Source organism: Dermacentor albipictus, chromosome 4 (genome assembly GCF_038994185.2).
Source record: "Dermacentor albipictus isolate Rhodes 1998 colony chromosome 4, USDA_Dalb.pri_finalv2, whole genome shotgun sequence".
NCBI classification, from domain to species: domain Eukaryota; kingdom Metazoa; phylum Arthropoda; class Arachnida; order Ixodida; family Ixodidae; genus Dermacentor; species Dermacentor albipictus.
In genome coordinates, this window is record NC_091824.1 from 19,880,050 (window position 1) to 19,897,941 (window position 17,892).

Sequence of the window (17,892 nt, forward strand, 5' to 3'; positions counted from 1 at the left end):
TCCTCCTTAGACCATACTGACGCGTTCGGGGCTGGGGTCGTTCGGCGCGGGTGTAGGATAGAGATGGCCGAGACGGAGCGGTCCGCTGACTCGCTCGCCAGGGCGTGCGCGGCCTCGTTACCGACGCGGTACGCGTCCCGGTACTTCCAAATTACTGTCCGCCACGGAGCCTGCTGCCTCACATGTGCGCGAGTATGGTGCCCGCGAGTCTCTTTAGGGTGTCCGTGAAAATGATCGCTTGGCATCTTGGTTCTAGGGCCTCTTCGCGAATCTTGTGCAACGCGGCAAGGTCAGCGCTCAGTTCGACCTGGCTGCAGCTGGGCGTGTGGGCGCGGCCATACTGGTGCATGATTTTCTTGTTGCCGTTCCGTTTTTACCGCCGCTAGTTTAGCTCGTCTGGTATGATACCGTGTCGTATTAGTGAATACTGCGTTGTGTGTGTGTATGTGTGTGACATGCGATCGCTTTGCGAGCCAGCGCGCGGTTTTGACTCACACGCTGCTCTTGGTTCTTATTGGTCGCAGGAACCCTACGTGGCGTGGGCGACACGGAGCCACTTCCAAAAGCGTCGTCTCTAGTGAGCCACCATTATTACGGGTAATGCGAGAAGTGGAGAATCTCAGCGCCACTCCCGTTCACCGACCTACTACCTCATTGTGTACAATAGACAGCGCACTGTTCAAGTCAGCGTAGAAGCGTGATGTTCCCCACTCGACGGAGTAACCGCCGAAACTGAGGCCGAAGAAGACTACGAGTGTAGGCGACCTTTAGAAGCGTGCGACGCTTGTTCCTGACGCCAGGGGGGCAGCGGAGTTTCGTGCCGTTCCTCGTGTGGGCTGGGCATATCTGGAGCCTCGTGCGATGATTCTGCCGTGCGACGTCGCCAGCAGCCATGTCAGCAGCAGCAGCTCCGCTTCGTCGTCCTTGCACCCGTGCGCGGTGCAGTCGCTGAGCGTCCCGTCGTCGGTCGCGCCCATCTTCGCCAGCATGGACCACCACCACCAGCAGCAGCACCAGCAGTCTCCCGAGCAGCTGATGGCGCAGTACGCCGCGCACGTGCTGCGTCAGCACCAGCAGCAGGCCAAGCCGTACAGCCGGCGCACCCCCGCGGCCAAGCCCTACTCGTGCGAGCAATGCGGCCGCGGCTTCAAGTACCTGCACACGTTGCGCTTCCACATCAAGACGACGCACGACAGCGCGGCGCCCGCCGTGGAGCCGCGCCTCTCGAGGCTCCGGAGGGACGCGCCGCCGGACCACCTGTCGTCGCCGGGCGCCTACTGCGGCGCCGAGCCGCCCACGGACGACAGCCGCGAGGAGGACCTCTCGATGCCGCGGCCCGCCGAGGGGGGGCCCCGGTCCGAGACGGACGTGCCTCCGGAGTTTCCCCAGGACGCCGCGCCGGCCGAGCCGCCGCCGGTCAAGGAGGAACCCCCCGAGAGCTACGGACCGGTCAAGTCCGAGTCCCAAGACGTGGCCACCACGACGTCGTGCGTGGGCAGCCTGTCGCACATGACGGCCAATTTGAGCTCGAGCCTTGCCGCCGCGGGCCTACCGTCCCCGTCTTCGCTGCTGGGCATGGACGCTTGGCGCAGCATGAAGCTTCAGGCCGAGGTGCCCCTGGCGAGCAAGGTTGACGTGGTGAACCCGCTGACGGAGCAGCAGTACACCCTGTACAAGTGCGGCATCTGCGGCGAGACTCAGCCGAGCCTGCGGGGCCTTTGCGACCACCTGCAGGCGCACACGCGTGCCGTCAAGGAGCACCATTGCGACAAGTGCGGCGCCGTGTTCAAGTGGCGCAGCCAGCTCTTGGTCCACGAGCAGGTACACCAGGTGATCGAGGGCAAGGCCGGCCTGGCGCCACCGCCGCCCGCGGGCCTGCCCGTGCTGAGCCCACTTCCCGAGGCGCTCATCGGCGAGCCGCGAGTCTCGTTCGACCAGGCCCTCCAGCTGGGCGCCCTGGCGGGCCACTTCCTGCAGCCGGGGTCGCTGCCTAACATCGCCATGGGCATGCCGCTCGCCATGCCCCCGACGACGACCTCGGTGGCGCCGACCTCGACCTCCTCGGTGCCGGAGTTCACGTCGCCGCACTGCGCCGCGCCGCCGCAACGCGGCCCCGGCGGCTCTAAGGTCGGCTCGTCGTGCCCGTCGTCGAGCCAGGAGGCGGGCATGCGGCTGCCCTTCCAGTGCAGCTACTGCAGCAAGTCGTTCGACCGCATCTTCTCGCTGCAGCGCCACGAGCGCATCCACACAGGCGTCAAGCCATGTTACTGCAAGGCTTGCGGGCGCGGCTTCAGCGAGCGTCGTAACCTGCGCCACCACATCATCCGCTTCCACTCGGACGTCAGCCAGCGGGACCAGCTGCGACGGCGCCGACGCGCGGCGGCCGCTAGGAGCCGCGCCGCGGCGGTGCCTGCCGGCGGCGGGGGCGCCAACGGAGGCGTCGCTGCCAGCGGAGCTGGTGACCCCGCCGACGACAACCCGCAGGGCTCGCTCAAGCTGGTGTCCTTCCTCAAGAAGACGGCTGTGCGCATCCTCAACTCGGTGGACCAGAGCAAGGACGAGGAGGACGACGATGACCTGGAGGACATCGATGACCTGGAGGACAAAGTCGATGGCGACTTGGACGACGAGGATGACTTGAGGGCTGGGGACGACTGTGGCTTTGCCGAGAATGGAAGCCCAGACGGTTTCAAGGAAGACCACAGGATGGACGGCAGCAACCCCGAGTTGACTGACGAGGAAGGAGCTAGTCCAATGGCATCCGAGATGCCTGTAGCACTTTGCATGAAGGACAATGGGAGCCCCATTTGCTCACTCGAGGCAGATAGGAAGGCTGATGACGAAGAGGGCGAAGAGGACAACAAAACCATCATCTATCCTTTGGAGGCCATGCCCATGGCAACACCACCTGTTGAACTGGCGCAAGCAGATGAGAAAAGTGGTGGCGATGGTCCTTTGTCTTCGCAGGACTTGGATGCTAGTAACGAAGAGCTGAGGCGGCCGGCTACGGGCAACAGACGAAAGAAGGGAAGGCCGATGCGCTATGGTCCAGCAGTTGTGGAAACAAGCGAGGACTGTGGTAGTGACAAAGGAGTTGAAGAAGGTGCAAGTGAAGTTAAGGAGATGGGATCTGAAACCAGTGAAGAAAGGGTTGCTGAGGACGAAGTTAACCCATATACAAAGGAGGAAATGGCAGCCTGGATGCAGCTTGGCAAAGCAGCAGGTAGGATAAAACAGTGCATCTTTTATGAACCAATGCATTGAAAATCTTGTCTCTAAGGGGACTGCGGTTCACACAGGTTTTAGATTCCCAGCTCATTCTACAAATGCATGTGTAACTGTGCTGGCAATGCTGGTGGCTGTGATGCTAGTGCTGTATATACTATTATGAGCACGGGGAGAAGGTTTGTTTAGGCCTTGAACACCAGGAACAGCAGCTACAAACAGCAGGAATGGCCACTGCATAGTCTTCCTTCTCCTTCCCATCTCTGTGTCCCTTTTACACCCTTGGATGCAACATACCTTTCCTTGCAGACAAAGCCCACTGGGCGAGTCAAGTGGCTTGTCACCGCATGTATGATTTCTACCTGGTGACATGCGCTACGTGTGTCCTAGCAAGGGCATCTACCAGTTTTTGTTAGGTGCGCTAGAGTGCACTTTGCTGATCTTGTCGATCACAACACACGGTCCATTGTAGTTTGCCAGCAGGTTGTGGCACAAACTGCACTTTCTTGTGGGAGTCCAAAGCCTAACGAGATCACCACAGTAGTATGTAGCAGATAAGTGAATGGCATTACCACCGGCCATATAGTCTCACATACTTGTAATATACTGGGTTACTTTAAATGTTTTCTGAAATCATACATTGAAGACATTGGTGTAGAGGTTGACACAACGAAGGCAGAATTTGTCACATATTTAGGACCATAGGCACACAAAGCAACCGTGGTTATCCGCACAGCTACTTTGCATATTACGGATATCCATCCCGGATGTCCCTGAATCTACGCTGGATGTTTGATATGCACAGGAATCTGGAGGGTAACGGTTTTAAAGATCTTAAAGATTAGTCATGAGAAACACGTACATAAGAAAGATCAGGACAACACAAATGGTGCCTTATCATAAAAGGTTCCCTATGAACGTGCTCAGCTTTCTGTTGTTTTTAATGTTAGATGATGCAAGAAATTGTTTAGAGGCTATTAAAAATCTTTTCTTTATTTCACAGCCTAGACAAACCAAATCGTACGACGTGCTTGTCCATATTCAGCTAATGCAGAATGTGCCCTAATTCCATGCAGCATGGCTGTGTAGAAACAATTTAAAAATTTTGATATCGCACTTTTGTCCACCGTGGTGTGACGGCTAAATTGAATATCTGGTTTCAGCAAAAGTGACCATCGTTCTGCTTTAGCTTTAGTCTATACACAGTACATAAGGTTATGATGAAAAAGATTGCACTTTATTTTACATTAATAGAATTGACAAACGACCTTAGTGGTTCAGTGAAAAATCAAAATTTTAAGCTCCTCCTCCTACCCAAGGAAAACCTCCCTAGGTAGGAGGTCTTCCTTATAGGGGACTTGGGAGGACTCCCTAACTTGGCAGGACCTCTGTAGGTGGTTTCAAGTTTATATAACTTTGCTGCCAATAAATGCACTATGTTTCCTGTTTAAAAAAGGTGCTCACTATATTTAATTATGTCCTGGGTCTTTCCAAGGAACATTACAACATAGGAAGTCCTCTCTTGCAAACGAAGTCCTCAGCATAAGCCACCTCTCTATAATGCCAGTGTCCATTGCTATCATGCTCACTTATCAGTTTCCCGCTGTAAAAGCTGGCGCTGTGTATGGAAAAATTTGTTGCACTTTGAAAAAAAAGTGCTACCTTAACAATTACTGGTTGATCCTCCAAATTTACGAATGCATGTGCCCTCACTTTTTCTTTCAATTCAATTTTATTTCCTGGGTAGGAGGAGAGAAGACAAAATGCAGTTAACTTAGCTTGACCAGAGGTCTGGTCCTCTATTTTAATACAGCAGGAGCAGAGATACAGTAATTACATGCAGCACATACAAAACGTACTATAGAAATGTTTATACATATGTGTACATACGTAAAAATGTGAACGAATAACATATTAATGTAGATCCTGCAAAACAAGTTTTCTGTGCTCCAATTACACTTACATGCCATCAGAATTTAGACAACGCATTGGTGTCCGTGTTCTGCAACTAACAGGCAAAGCTATGCCAGAGAGTTCTGCATGTTTGGAAAAGCAAGAATGGCAGTTATTTATATCAAACTACAAATTTCTTTTAAGATGTCTCATTTCATCTGTGTTGTCATTCTTGAATGCTGTGTAGTGGCTGCTTCATGGTAATAAATGTTGTTGGAATATCCATCCTAATTGTTGTAGAAAATAGCTTAAAAGTATTATGTCAGTTTTGCACAGAAATGTACTACTCACAGTCTACCTTTTGTATCATTTGGAAGTGACAAGGATAGAATGTTAAAAGGAACGTTTTATATTTACTGACGTGTAAATGGTTCAAAAGCATTTATGAGCATGCTTCATATACCTGTGAGACACCATATGCAGAAGACCATGAATGGTGATCCATTGGATGCAGAGAGGTCCAACACAAATTCATTCAGTAGCATAGCTTTACATCTTATATACCTTTGTATATTCAGTTTTACATTGCCTACAAACGTCAGTGTAGCGTTTTAAAGGTGTTCTATTGCCTTTAGTTTTTGCAATGTGAATGTTTTTCAGCTTGATATTGAACATTGAACACAAATTTGATATTGAACGGATAGAAATATCTTGCCATGTTGTAATCACTCTGAGGGACAACTTGTCTTTTGTTGTAGGCTGTTGCTATTTTGTCTTCTTAATGTGTGGGACAAGGAGTGCCTTGCAAGAATGTGGCTGTTACTTGTACTTATCTATAGTTATTTCTGTATGTATAAGTTCTTCTTAGTTCGTACGAGTTGAAAAAACAAGCTTTTTTTTTTCTTTACAGTTGAACATAGTTACGAAGTCACATCCGACACAAAAACACTATCATTATATCCAATTTTCATAGTAAGTGTGTATTGATTACATGCTGTCATGCATTGACACATGTGTGTCATGCTAAAATGATAAACGTTTAGGTTTGCTTTGTTATATTTGGTAATTCATTATGTTTGTGTTTCTTTGTAGAGGTTCGGCGCTATGAACATTGCACACACACAGTTAGAAGATTCAAAAGTTCGTTTGTTTTGTGGAATATATTGACTGAAACATGTAATTTTTTATTTGTTTCAGGTTACTAGTAACTAGATTGCAGTCAACAAGTGTGCAAGTTATCGTAAATATCGGTGACCTGTCTCTTGTGCAACGTCTTTTCTGCTCTTTCGGTACAGAGGCTTGAGAGCAATGCAAGCTCTTCTGTTGGCAACAGATGCAGGGCTGGGATAATGTAACGATGCTGTTGCAATGCTATTCCTTTTCGTGTTTCGTTAGCACTTCTAGTGGCCTGCATTACCACTGGAATTGGCTGGCTGTGAACGATGGATGATAAGGAAGGAACAGAATCGAGTTGAAAGAATCCTTGCGGTATTTTGGCCCAGATTACCTGTTTAGTTGAGTGTTTAATTTTCCTCTCTCCCATTCCATTGTTGTACTCTCAGGAAGCAACCCTGCCAGCTATGAAAATGGGGAAGCCAGCAGCCCTGACCCTGATGGCAAAGCAGGCACGGCAAGCCGTGGACCTTTCCTCTCGGCATACAACCCCAGGTGTGGAACGTTTGCTCTGATGTTGAAGGCACAAGTAGCTTTATGGTGTGTCGTGAACCTCATGTAAGCTGTGAATAGTGCTACCCGTCAGGCTAGTTGGATGTGCATAGTGTTTGAACATTCACTGCACTTGTAGGCATTGCACTTAAAAAGTAATAACAATAAACAGTTAGTTTCACCCGAAGTATATTTCGAGGGAGTAAGTGTGGCAAAGGCCCTAACCATGAGGTTTTAACATAAGGGGCAGCCGCACGACAGCAGCATGGCACAATACATAAAAATATGGAAAGGGGGAAATTCAAAGCAAATGAACACAAGGAAAATGACAGAGTGGAAAGTAAAGCTGTGCAATGAATAATACAAAAATAAAGTATTTCAGTACGAAAAATGCAAGCAATATGAAATAGGGTTTACAGGTGCCAAGGCAAACGAAAAAAGTCAGGTGTTCAAATGCTCGTGAGTTTAATTTGTGCTGTTTTGATGTCAATGTTTGATAGGATGTCAGTTCCAATGACAATGTTTGATTTCACCAACAAATCGCAACACGAGTGCATGTTGCAATTCGTCACTCGTATTTGTCACTCATGTTGCAATTTGTCGCAACATGAGTGACAACTACTGCATGTCATACTTTTGCATGGTAGGCTGTGGCCCAGTGCCACATCTGAGTTTGTGCATTGTAGCAATTTACAAGTTCATATGCCTGTTCACATTGCATTCCTTGCAACGTGCAAGGTTACGACTATGGATTTGTCATGCCCACATTTTCTTCTATAATCTGACAGGAAATATCTTCAAGTGGTCTCTCTGATGTTGTGGGAGGTAACCGATTTGTCTGCGTCTTTTGTACAGGATGGACATGGCCGAACGGCCCATAAGCCGGGATGAAGCGTGCACCCCACAGATGGGTCCTGATGGAAAGTTTGTCTACCCGTGTTCCTACTGCTACAAGACCTTCTCTTCTACCTCTGATCTCAACAGGCACATGGACTTCCACGAGGGTAAGCACGAGACCCTGCTTTTTGATGCCCATGGGGGTAGGTGGGAGGAATCTTCATTGCATGTGTCGGTGCGCTAGGCAAACATAGCCCTATTGCAGCCATTGACCGGTACACAATTAATGTAACAACAAGGTGAAGAGGTGGGAAGCAAGAAATCTTGCAGGTGTTTGTCTCCACCCCCAAGCCTCAGTTCAGTTGATATTCAGTCAAGTTCAGTTAAGTTCAGTTGATATTCCGTGCATATTTTTGTGTGTGCGTCAGCTTCCTGCAAGGCTACCCCCTGCTCTATTAGAATTTTGGAGTCTAGCATATGCTTCTCTGCACTATCTTCTTGTGTCTTATGCAGCCAGAGAAAGTTATTGCATTGGTAACATACACCTGACAAAGAAGGACACAACATACATGCTAACACGCACTTACTTTAAACTGAGACGAACTTTAGTCTTCTAAGCAGCAGCAGAGCACCCTCCTTTGTGTGTGTGGACAACTTTCAGCAGCAGTGAAGGGAAGGTTACAGGGGCAGAGCTTCTGCACATGTGCTACTGCACCCAGTAGTCTGGCACAGCTTGACTGCACTGTTGGTCTCCTAGGAACAGGCGCTTGAATCAGTGTAGCTTCGAAAATAAGGCGAATGCTTTGTATTTTTCCAAACACGGAAGAAACAAGCAGGAAAGTAAGTTAGATTCAACACTAAATGGTATATTTTGTCCTATTTTGTTGTCATGTAATAGGATGTTTATTTTCTCCAGATGAAACTAATGCGGATGAGAATGTAGGACTGTTTTCAGGAGTGCTCTTACTAGTGTGCGCTTCACCTGCATCCCTTCATTGTTACAGAAAGTAGTCCTTGAGTACCGGGTAAACCAAAAAGTATGCTTGTCTCGCCATTTATGCACCATAGGTATAAATAGCACTGGCATAACCAGCGGCTCAGAAATTTTGCCGAATAGTGTTGATTGGACCCAAAAATATATTTTTGCCTCAGCCGAGACAAGCGTAAAGTTTACCATTGGTGGAGCAGTTTCGTGCCACACTGTATGTTTTCTAGAAAACACGATGCCCTGCTACAAAGGGACAGAGCGCATTTGCATGATTATGCTCCCGAGTGGATGGTGCCCTCTGTAGCTTCCGTTCAGCTGTCAACATGTTGCAAGATAGACTACATAGGTTTCTGTTCTATGTTTGCAACCAACTGCATGTTAGCTCTGCTGTACGATAATGTGCTGAATTGGACTTGGTAAAAGAGCATAGTATTAGCAAGACCTGGCTCTTGCCTTACACAAATGGAGCAACAATCAAGAATGTGATCAACTGTTGAGGAACAATGTAATTTGGTCTCAAGCCAGAGCCAACGTTCCGACCAGTGGACTTATCCTTGTCAAGGCAATAACACCTTAAGAATGTATGTGAGAATGTAGTATTATTTAAGGTTTAGAAATGGATAGGCAAAGAAGAAAAAAGGTTCTTTTCACTTAATTAACCTCCTCCTGCTTCGGTTTCTAACTTAAGCTGCCCTAAGTGAAGGTAGTTCAGTATGAAACATATACTCGTGGCTTTTAAGTGCTGTGTGGTGTGAATTGCACTAGGTGTGTAGAAAGTACAGCAAGAAATATCAGCATGTACTGTTTGCATCACAGCTGTTTCATTGCACTATTTACAATGTCTGTCTCAAAAATATCCAACTGTGCTCCTGGAAAAAAAGTCGCACGGCATAATTGTTGTCCTAATGCCTTACTTGCCCTCCTGCTTCCACTTCTTGAAGCAGCCCTGGAACCCATCCTTGGGAAGTGCTGTTAAGGCAGCTGCTGCATTGTGCTTGAAGTGCTCCTAGGCGTGAAGGCACATACTTTTCATATACCATTTGATTTTTGGGCACACCCAGAAGTCGCGTGTGGCCATGTAAAGAGGAGTTTGACGAACCACCAATATCCCGTGCTGTGCCAAAATAGACTGAATCACGTGAGCCACATGAACAGGGGTGTTATCCTGATGTAGCTGGAGTTTCTCTGTCGAAATCCTCGGCACAAACAATTGCAGCTGACCTCTGTATACCCTAATTGTATTTAAAATGGCATTCACATCACCTTTGTGGCTCTCCACTGGTTGAGCAATTCCTCTCTCAGTTAAAAGTTTCTTATTGCTGTGGTTTGCACTTCATAAATAGTTGCATCACTACAGCTTCTTGGAAACCTTCCAGAGCATGACTCACTCTCCACAGGTATTTGGCCTTCCTTGAAGCAGTTGTAGCAAGTTTATGTATTTATCTGCTTCACTTCGATAGGCGCCTCCAAACATTGTTCATATCTTCCAAATTCCTTCTGTTTCAGTATCACCAAGCTTTGCACAGTGTATTTTGTTTAATTCACTCCATTGTTTTTGCCCGCTTAGAATATTGCGCAAGTACCAGATGTCATTATTCTACACAAGTGTTTCTGCACCACAGCAGACAGGAGTCGTGCTACTTGCAGGCTATAACATTGTGGACCCTCCTCCTGTGACGCGGCGTGACTAACCTGTCCCCTCTAGTTTTATCTAAATTGAAGAAAGGTCAGATGCTTTTCAGACAGACCTTGTAAGTGTGCATCTTGATTATTTCCACAATGGCCAGACATAGCTAAATATTTGCTAAGGTGCGAGATATGGTGTGCTTAGCTGTTTGGTCACGAGGAATGTGGTAACGACTTGGTTTCTAATAAATGAATGAAACAGCATCTTTGCCATTCACTATGGCTGTGAATTGCCGGGTGAACAGCTACTTGAAAGAGAACAACAACAACAAGGCCTTTCTTGGCCTGTGCTCATTTCATGTCTTTTGATTGCCACACCTCTCTCTCTTTCCTCCTGCTTTCTCATAGCGGGGAATTGTTCTTTCAAGTTGATGTAAACTGTAAGTATCTTGGAAAGTGGCCACCTGCTTTCTGTCTCTTACCCTTTGGAAGCTCTTTGCACATTTGGCGCATTTACTGAGGCCATTATCTTACTGTATTATCCCGAGTCGTTGCCATTTCTCGAAACTTCACCAACCTATCTTTTTCTTTGCTAATTATTTTCATGAAGTACACTGAAAGATGTCTTGCACCCCAGTGTTGCAGTAGGATGTTAAACATAATTAGTAGGAGTGGGTGAATATTTTATGTTAAGAATACAAATCGAATATCGTACACTAGCTATTCGTTTAAAAGAGTAGAATTTTGAGCCAGTTAGCGATGCATATTTGACTATGGTGAAGTGTGATAGACGGGAAAAGTGTTGTCCAGGTACTTATCCCATTTGTCTCGCCTTTCTTTGTCCTGTATGTTGCGCTTCCCCATAGTCGACTAGCTATTCATATTTGAATTAGAAAGTGGATTATTCAGTATTTTCGTATATCTGAAGCTAACCAAATATGTTGCAACAACCAACTGTTAGTCCGGTTACTGTTCTCCATAAGCTGAACAAAGTATTCCAAATTATTCGAAGTGAAGCAACAAAAGTTTTCGGACCAGTGCAAAAACAAAATTGGCTATGCAAGATTTGTTTGCAGTTTCACTGCAGAAGCCTACATGACTGCTTATGATAGTCTGTCATTAAGTGCTTTTGGCAGTCTAGCTATGCAGCAGTTTCATTTTTTCGCTACAGCCAGAGGCTTTTCTTGCAATGGGCCCTTCTATATGTGTTATGGCTCACAGATGCTTAAGCAGCTTTATTTTGAAAATTTTTCCATAACTCCTGATATTTTTTTGGCAACCCTTTGTTTGGTATTTTTGGAAATCTAGTCATACAGCAGCCTATCATTCTTGGAAAGCTTATTTGCAATTTTTTTTAATGAGAATTAGTGATCTAGTCATTCAACCAGTGTTTTGCATCTTATTGTATTAACAACCCTTTTTTTTTTCTGCTTGGCTGCTGAGATGCTGTTCGTGCCCCTTTGGGCAAAAATTAGACTCTTAAAAGGGGCCCTGAACCACCCCTCAGGCTTGGTGAAATAACCTAGTCCGCAGGTCGCATAGACCGTTGTGAACATCTCACCCAAGTTTTGCTGTTGTATGCAGTGTGTGGAGCTTACAAGCAGATCGCGAAGTCTCCTTTCTCTCAAACGCTCTTTTCAGCAGAAGGCCTTGTCCTCACCCTCTTCTAGATGCAGTATTTTGTCATAGGATGCACTATTTCATCATTCTCATAAACGGCTGCTATTGGTCGATAGCTGACATCAAGCTGCGGTCGGCTACACAGTGTAGATACCACGGCCGCCTTGGGGTGCAGCCATGAGTCCACTGGCTAAGCGCACTGAGGACAATCATGTTTGGCTTATGTTTAGTGCATCGTAGGCACCAAAGGCAGAAGTTATGGTGTCTATATTAACATCCAAAATGAAGTTTGAACTGCGTGCCACGGTGACATTTAGAAGGGGGAGCGTTGTGGGCACGCCTCACTGTGCCGTAGCCTTCGCAGTGCAAGGCATTGAAGAAGGAACGGGAGCACAGCGGAGGCTGTGTTTGATTGCCAATAACTCTGCTTCTGCTGAGCGCATTGAAGTACTTTCTGTGGCAAAGTATTTCTGAAATAGCCTATTTTCACTTCAAATGCCTTTCTCCACTTCGTTAAATAGTGGTTCAGGGCCCCTTTAAGAGAATTGGTGATGGACTTGGGATACTACAGTATGTAGTGGATTCACCAACTTCCACACTGTGTACAACACTAACTACATTTGCTAGAGAATGCTGATCCATGTTTGTTCTTTGTACACAGTGTTTGTAGCTGTAAACCAGCAGTGCAATGTGATGCATATATCTGCTGGTAACTTTGTGCAGCTGCGTCAGTACATGCTTCTTTCAATTCTCAGCATTCTTGGCTTTTTTTTTTTTAAACCTCTTAATTCGGGAACTGGATATATTAAAGATGGTTACATTATTAAGGTATTAAACCTGGTGTAGCAACTGTCAGGAATTGGACTAGAGCTTGATACAAAAGATTATCACAGGGAAACATGACATGGATGTTCTGCTTGAGCTACTAGTCATGAAAATGATGGATGGATGCATGGATTTATCTTAGCTTCGTATTTCTGGCTCAGTACTTCTTCACAGCACTTTATCTTGGCCTTCTTTGAGCCTATTTGTCACCAGAACTTTGTTACACAGTTGGCATGTTTAAACTGAGCGCAAGTATTTCTATGCAGTAAAGTGTAACTTTTTGCAGAGTATCAAGCATAACTTATCCATGGTGAGTGTTACTCCAGATTTACTGACACATATACTCAAAGCAGAGGCCACTATTCTTTTGCTTTGTATAATAAATTGAATTGCTTAGCTGCAGAATTAATTGCTGCTATGAAAAGATGCAGCAAAGACAGCAATATTGAACCTCAAAGAACAAGAGGTATAAAGTGCACTCTGCAAAACCATAGCCAAGTTGAAAAGTACTTGCATTAGATGATTTTTATGGTGTCAAACAGCTGCATTGCCATACTGCCACCTGGTAGTAAGTAAAGGTCACTGCAGCACTTTTTGAACACAATAAGAAAACATTCGCGCTCTCTAAACAATGCTGCCACGAATATGAGAGCCAAGTATTGTTCTGTTGCATGCAGCAGGAAGTGCACAATCTTGCACAAGAGACTGCTCGCTCTCACTTGGAGCTGTTGAGGCCCCTTTCCTCTCTGATGTCAGCACCTGTGCAGTGTAACCTATAGATGCCAGCCACAACACCAGTGAAAAAGTGAAAGTAAGTCCGCGCGTGCGCACGCACAGCGCGCACACACACACACACACACACACACACACACTTTTCTAGCAAATGGGGAAACGGTCAGGTAGAAAGCATCATTAGTACAACAGGCCACTGACCAACGTAAAAAAAAAACGAAGTATGGTGTTTAGGGATTCTCTAAAAACCCAAATGTTTTTGACTTTGGGCAGTGACCTGTTGCACTAATAGCAGTTGTTAATGCTTTGTGCTTGTCCTGTCCTTTGTGAATGGGACCTTTTTTTCAGACACCAACCTTAAAGCGTCACGTAAAATGCACTGCACAAACAAGAAAACAAAATAATAAGAAAGGAGCAATATGCGGAGCATCAGTCACTATTGGTGTGGTCCTTGCCGAGAGAAAAGGCGTAGAGGGAGAATGGGGTTAGTAAACGCTGCCCTTTATAGTGTATTCATTTAAAGGCATCATGCTCACTCCAGTGTGTTCTCAGCTTCGAAGAAAAGGTGTTACAGAGGCCCCTTTAAAGGTAATTATTATCTTTTTTCTCATGTTCATGACCTAGGTGGACAGCTCTGCCCACTGTGGCAGTTCACTTGCTACGGTTATCCCAAGAAGATGTGTATTCCAGCTCAGAATAGACAGGAGGCTTTAAAGTGTACGTAACATGACAAACAGTGCAGATGACGGACATGGGATGCACAAACAAGGCAGGTGTGTTGTGTACGTCTGCATACATGTTCGGGTAGTAAGGTCACTTCCTCTCTGGTCTGTTGTGTAAAAGTGCAAATGTTGCCCCTGTTCAGCCTGCTTTGAGACAGTTGTTTGTGTGGAGTTACAGAAGTTCAGAGGTTACTGTGATGCCAAGGAGCTCTTGTAGAAAAGATCTTCATGCAGTGCATCTGTATGTATCATCCAGCCATTTGTATTGTTCACCGCGTTGAATAAGAGCCCAGCTTCAAACTATTGCAAAGTATAAATTTGAAATTGGAGGGACTTGTACTGCGAGTTGTCCAATTAACGCACAGATGAGAAGGAAGAAATGGACGACAAGAGTGCAAACTATCAACAGTTTTTTTTTCCTTACTGAAAAGTGTTACAACTTACACAATGCTAATTTATTTGCATCCCCTTTGAAACAGGGCAGTGACAAATAGTCACCTAGCCTGTTTGAGTTCATCAGGTATGCTATACATGCTTTATGTTCCAGCATTTTTTATACATCTCCTTGATCTTTCTTCTCATCCTCAAAACTTTTATATTTACCTTGTACTGCTACCTATGCCTGTAACGGATCCAGTCCTATCAATATCTTCCTTGCCTTTTTTTCCACCAATAATCTTAACATCTCTTGCTTATATCAACTGCTTATCAGTTGACGATTCCAGCCACTTTAAATTTGAGCACTTCTGGAAGGTGTTTGTTACCTACGGGTCTCACTAGGTGAATACCTTCGCATGGTACTAGAATGTGCCGAGCGCTCCCCGGATTTTCGATGCAGCAGACACATGCCTCACCTTGTTGCAAATGTTTGATCCGGTATGTTTTTGTCCTTAGGAAACCAGCTTGAGTCTCAAATAGCAAGGCACTGCCTTGTTGTCGTACAGATTTTCCTTTCTAATTTCTTTCTCGCCATTCTTGTAAGTCTCCGTGGTCTTTTTTGTGTGCATTCTTTGCATCCAATTTACAGTCTTTGTTTCTCTCACTTTCTTTTTGATGACTCCTGGTTGTCTCTTTACACTTTCAGTTACCCTATACTTGGTTGCCAACTTTCTTGACCTTTTGAGGCAGGTCATGGATCTGTACCTCTTCCTCCATCCTGTGTCAATGCCTTTGAGGTACAGATAGTTGAGCACTTTAGCCACTCATTTATTTTCATCCATGTTTCTAAGTCTTTCTTCAAAACTAATTTTGCTCTGTGCTCCTCGCTTGTTGTTTTATTATGAGTTCACAAAGTCAACCAGCCTACCAATGTATGGTTAACTTCCAACCCCGACAACATATCCCACTTTAAGCACAGAATGGCATGTGTGAATATTAGTGCTGGCACCATTACTCCCTTCCAGGAGTAAAAACATCTTACAAGTGCCACGTTGCACCTGGTGGTGAAAAACCAAATATCTGGTAGTAAAAGCCTCTCGGTAAAAGAAAAGAAAAAAAGAGTAAAACAGTTGAGTTTGCACTCGACTCATTCGTTTCTTTCTTTTCCACTGTGCATTAGTGATACCAACTTGCCCAGCTGTCAGTTTGTCGCGGCACTGTCACTACAAGACCGTCGCTCCTTTTCTTGGACAGGAATTCGGCAGTTCCTGTGCCGCGCCTGCAGCTACCATGCGGTGACGCAGTCCGATCTCAGTCGGCACGAGAAGACGCGGCAGCACCTGGTGCGGCAACAGAATGCGTGCTCCAGCTGTGGCTTGGGCTTCAACTCTCCAGCCCTGCTCGGGGACCACGCGCTCAGCTGTGGTGCGGTCAGGGACCTCACATCCAAGGTGCAGTCGACTACGGAGGCCAACAACAATGACCGCAGCTTTGAGAGCAGGAACGGCGAGTCGCTGTCTGCTCGGCCTCGGCCGCCGGCTGAAGACTCTGCCGGCCATTCTTCTTCGGGCGGCGGAAGTCGGCTGGAAAAGAGCTGTGTCCTCTTGAAAAAGAAACTGCTCTGCTTCGAGGGGGCACTGTGAGCGGCAGCAGCAGGGTGCGGCGAAGATCTCACTCCCCTCTCCTCAGGCCTGCAGCCATTGTCTGGCTTCTCCGAAAAGTGATATTCGTAACGGGTCTACACGCAGACACTGAACGTCGAGACACACACACACAGATACAAAAATAACTGGAATGCCGGTGACTGATGTGCTTTTTCTTTATTTTTTTCCCCCATTGCTGTCTTAGTATGATGTGCAAGAGCATTGTGGTGACATTCCAGGCTGACTACGGGAGTATGTGTACTTTAGCTAATTTTTATTTTTGCTTGGCAAGTCTATGCACTGTGCCGTTTCCTGTTTTAGGGGAAGCTGGCCCAAGAAGTACCTAGGTGACTTTTTTCTCCTTTGCATTAATATTTTTATTGTTGCTGTTGTTGTTATTGCCTAAGCATTGGCAGGCAGTTTAAATCTGCTGGCTACCCCGAGTGGAATGTGTCATCACTTCAAGTTCCTTGGTTGTTGGGTGTGACAGTTTTGTGTGTGATGCAAGAGCTGTGTGCTTTTGCTGTTTGCTTGAGAGGCAGTAGAGAATGCCCTACTCACTCACCCATCTTGCTTGGGTGCCTGGCTTGGCTTGTGCAAGAAAAACTTAGTTCTGGGCTCTCGCCTTTTTTTGTTAGTTGTTTCATGAGTTAATTGGTTACTTGTTACTTAATGGTCTCATTTATGAGCGCTTTTCTTTGTGTGCAATCTGTTGAAACTAAGTTGTGTTCCAGATGATTTCGTTTGCATTGTCTTTTTGTCTGGAACAACTCTCAAAACGGGCAAAGTGTGGCCCCGACTGTGTTTTTTCATGGTGGTGTTGATGCATGTGCCATGTGCCAGATGCGCATGAATACGGGTGTTTTTTCTCCTCAGATTCCAGATGACTCAGGGCCTGTAGTGTATCGGATCTGATGGGTAGATGCCTCCTTTGTCCCAACTGGGAACAAACGAAGTCAAGTTCACTGGAAGGTGCCATGGGCGCTGTGCAGTGAATTAAATGTCCAGACACATAATGAGCACTTTTTCAAAATATATACGGGTGGATTTGTGTAATTCCTCCCCTTCTTGTTTTTATTTGCACTGAACTGCAAGATGTGTAACTAGTGTCATTGTAACAGCCTGTTATTAGAAAAATCTGTTTGCAATATATACGTGGTGGTTGCGCGAATTGAAGACTGTTGCGCAATTGTTATAAATGTGCTTTGGCCAAGTACACTAAAAGAAAGCAAAAGAAAAAGAAATGTCAATGTGAGTGTATTTTAGTGTCTCTGCAAGGCAATAAACATGTCAAAGTATAAGCTTAGTACTGACATTGATTGTCTACGGTACTTGTTTCCATCTTCTGTCTGAAGTGATTTATTTCAAGCCTGCACCAAAAAGAGCAGAACAGAACACTATAGACATGCACGGGGCCTTCAGCACGTCATTGCATTATGTGCTTTGTGTGCTCTGGGTCTTGGGTTTCGTTCCAATACTTCACCAGGTACGTACACGACAGCCTTGCTTGGAGGTCTTCGCTGACAAGGTAATCAAAGGCTGCCTGCAATGCAAGGCACAGCTACATGTGAATTGGCAGGCAACATGAGCCACCAAAGGTATATACCGTTCAGACTGAACACAGTCTCAGTCCATACGTAATCGCAAATGACATCTGCAACACTAGTAGCAAAAGCATCAGCATTGTTGTTATCAAATCGATTGCCACTATTACACCCAATCCCAACAGTGCACCAGA

General features: G+C 46.2%; 1 protein-coding gene across 6 annotated transcripts in view; it reads left to right on the top strand.

The window, feature by feature from the left end:
- LOC135915126 (B-cell lymphoma/leukemia 11B-like) overlaps window positions 1–17,460 on the top strand; it is a 190,347-nt gene extending 172,887 nt beyond the window's left edge. For 3 of the 6 annotated variants that reach the window (XM_065448117.2, XM_065448118.2, XM_065448119.2), the window contains 4 exons: window positions 525–3,223; window positions 6,681–6,786; window positions 7,639–7,787; window positions 15,766–17,460. In XM_065448117.2, coding sequence (XP_065304189.2) covers window positions 862–3,223; window positions 6,681–6,786; window positions 7,639–7,787; window positions 15,766–16,154 — 3,006 coding nt within the window. In that variant the 5' untranslated portion in view covers window positions 525–861 and the 3' untranslated portion in view covers window positions 16,155–17,460. Of the gene's footprint in view, window positions 1–524; window positions 3,224–6,680; window positions 6,787–7,638; window positions 7,788–10,642; window positions 10,675–13,356; window positions 13,491–15,765 lie in introns of those variants that run through there. The other 3 variants (XM_065448120.2, XM_065448121.2, XM_065448123.2) reach the window with 3 other exon arrangements.
- The last annotated feature ends 432 nt before the right edge of the window (window positions 17,461–17,892 follow it).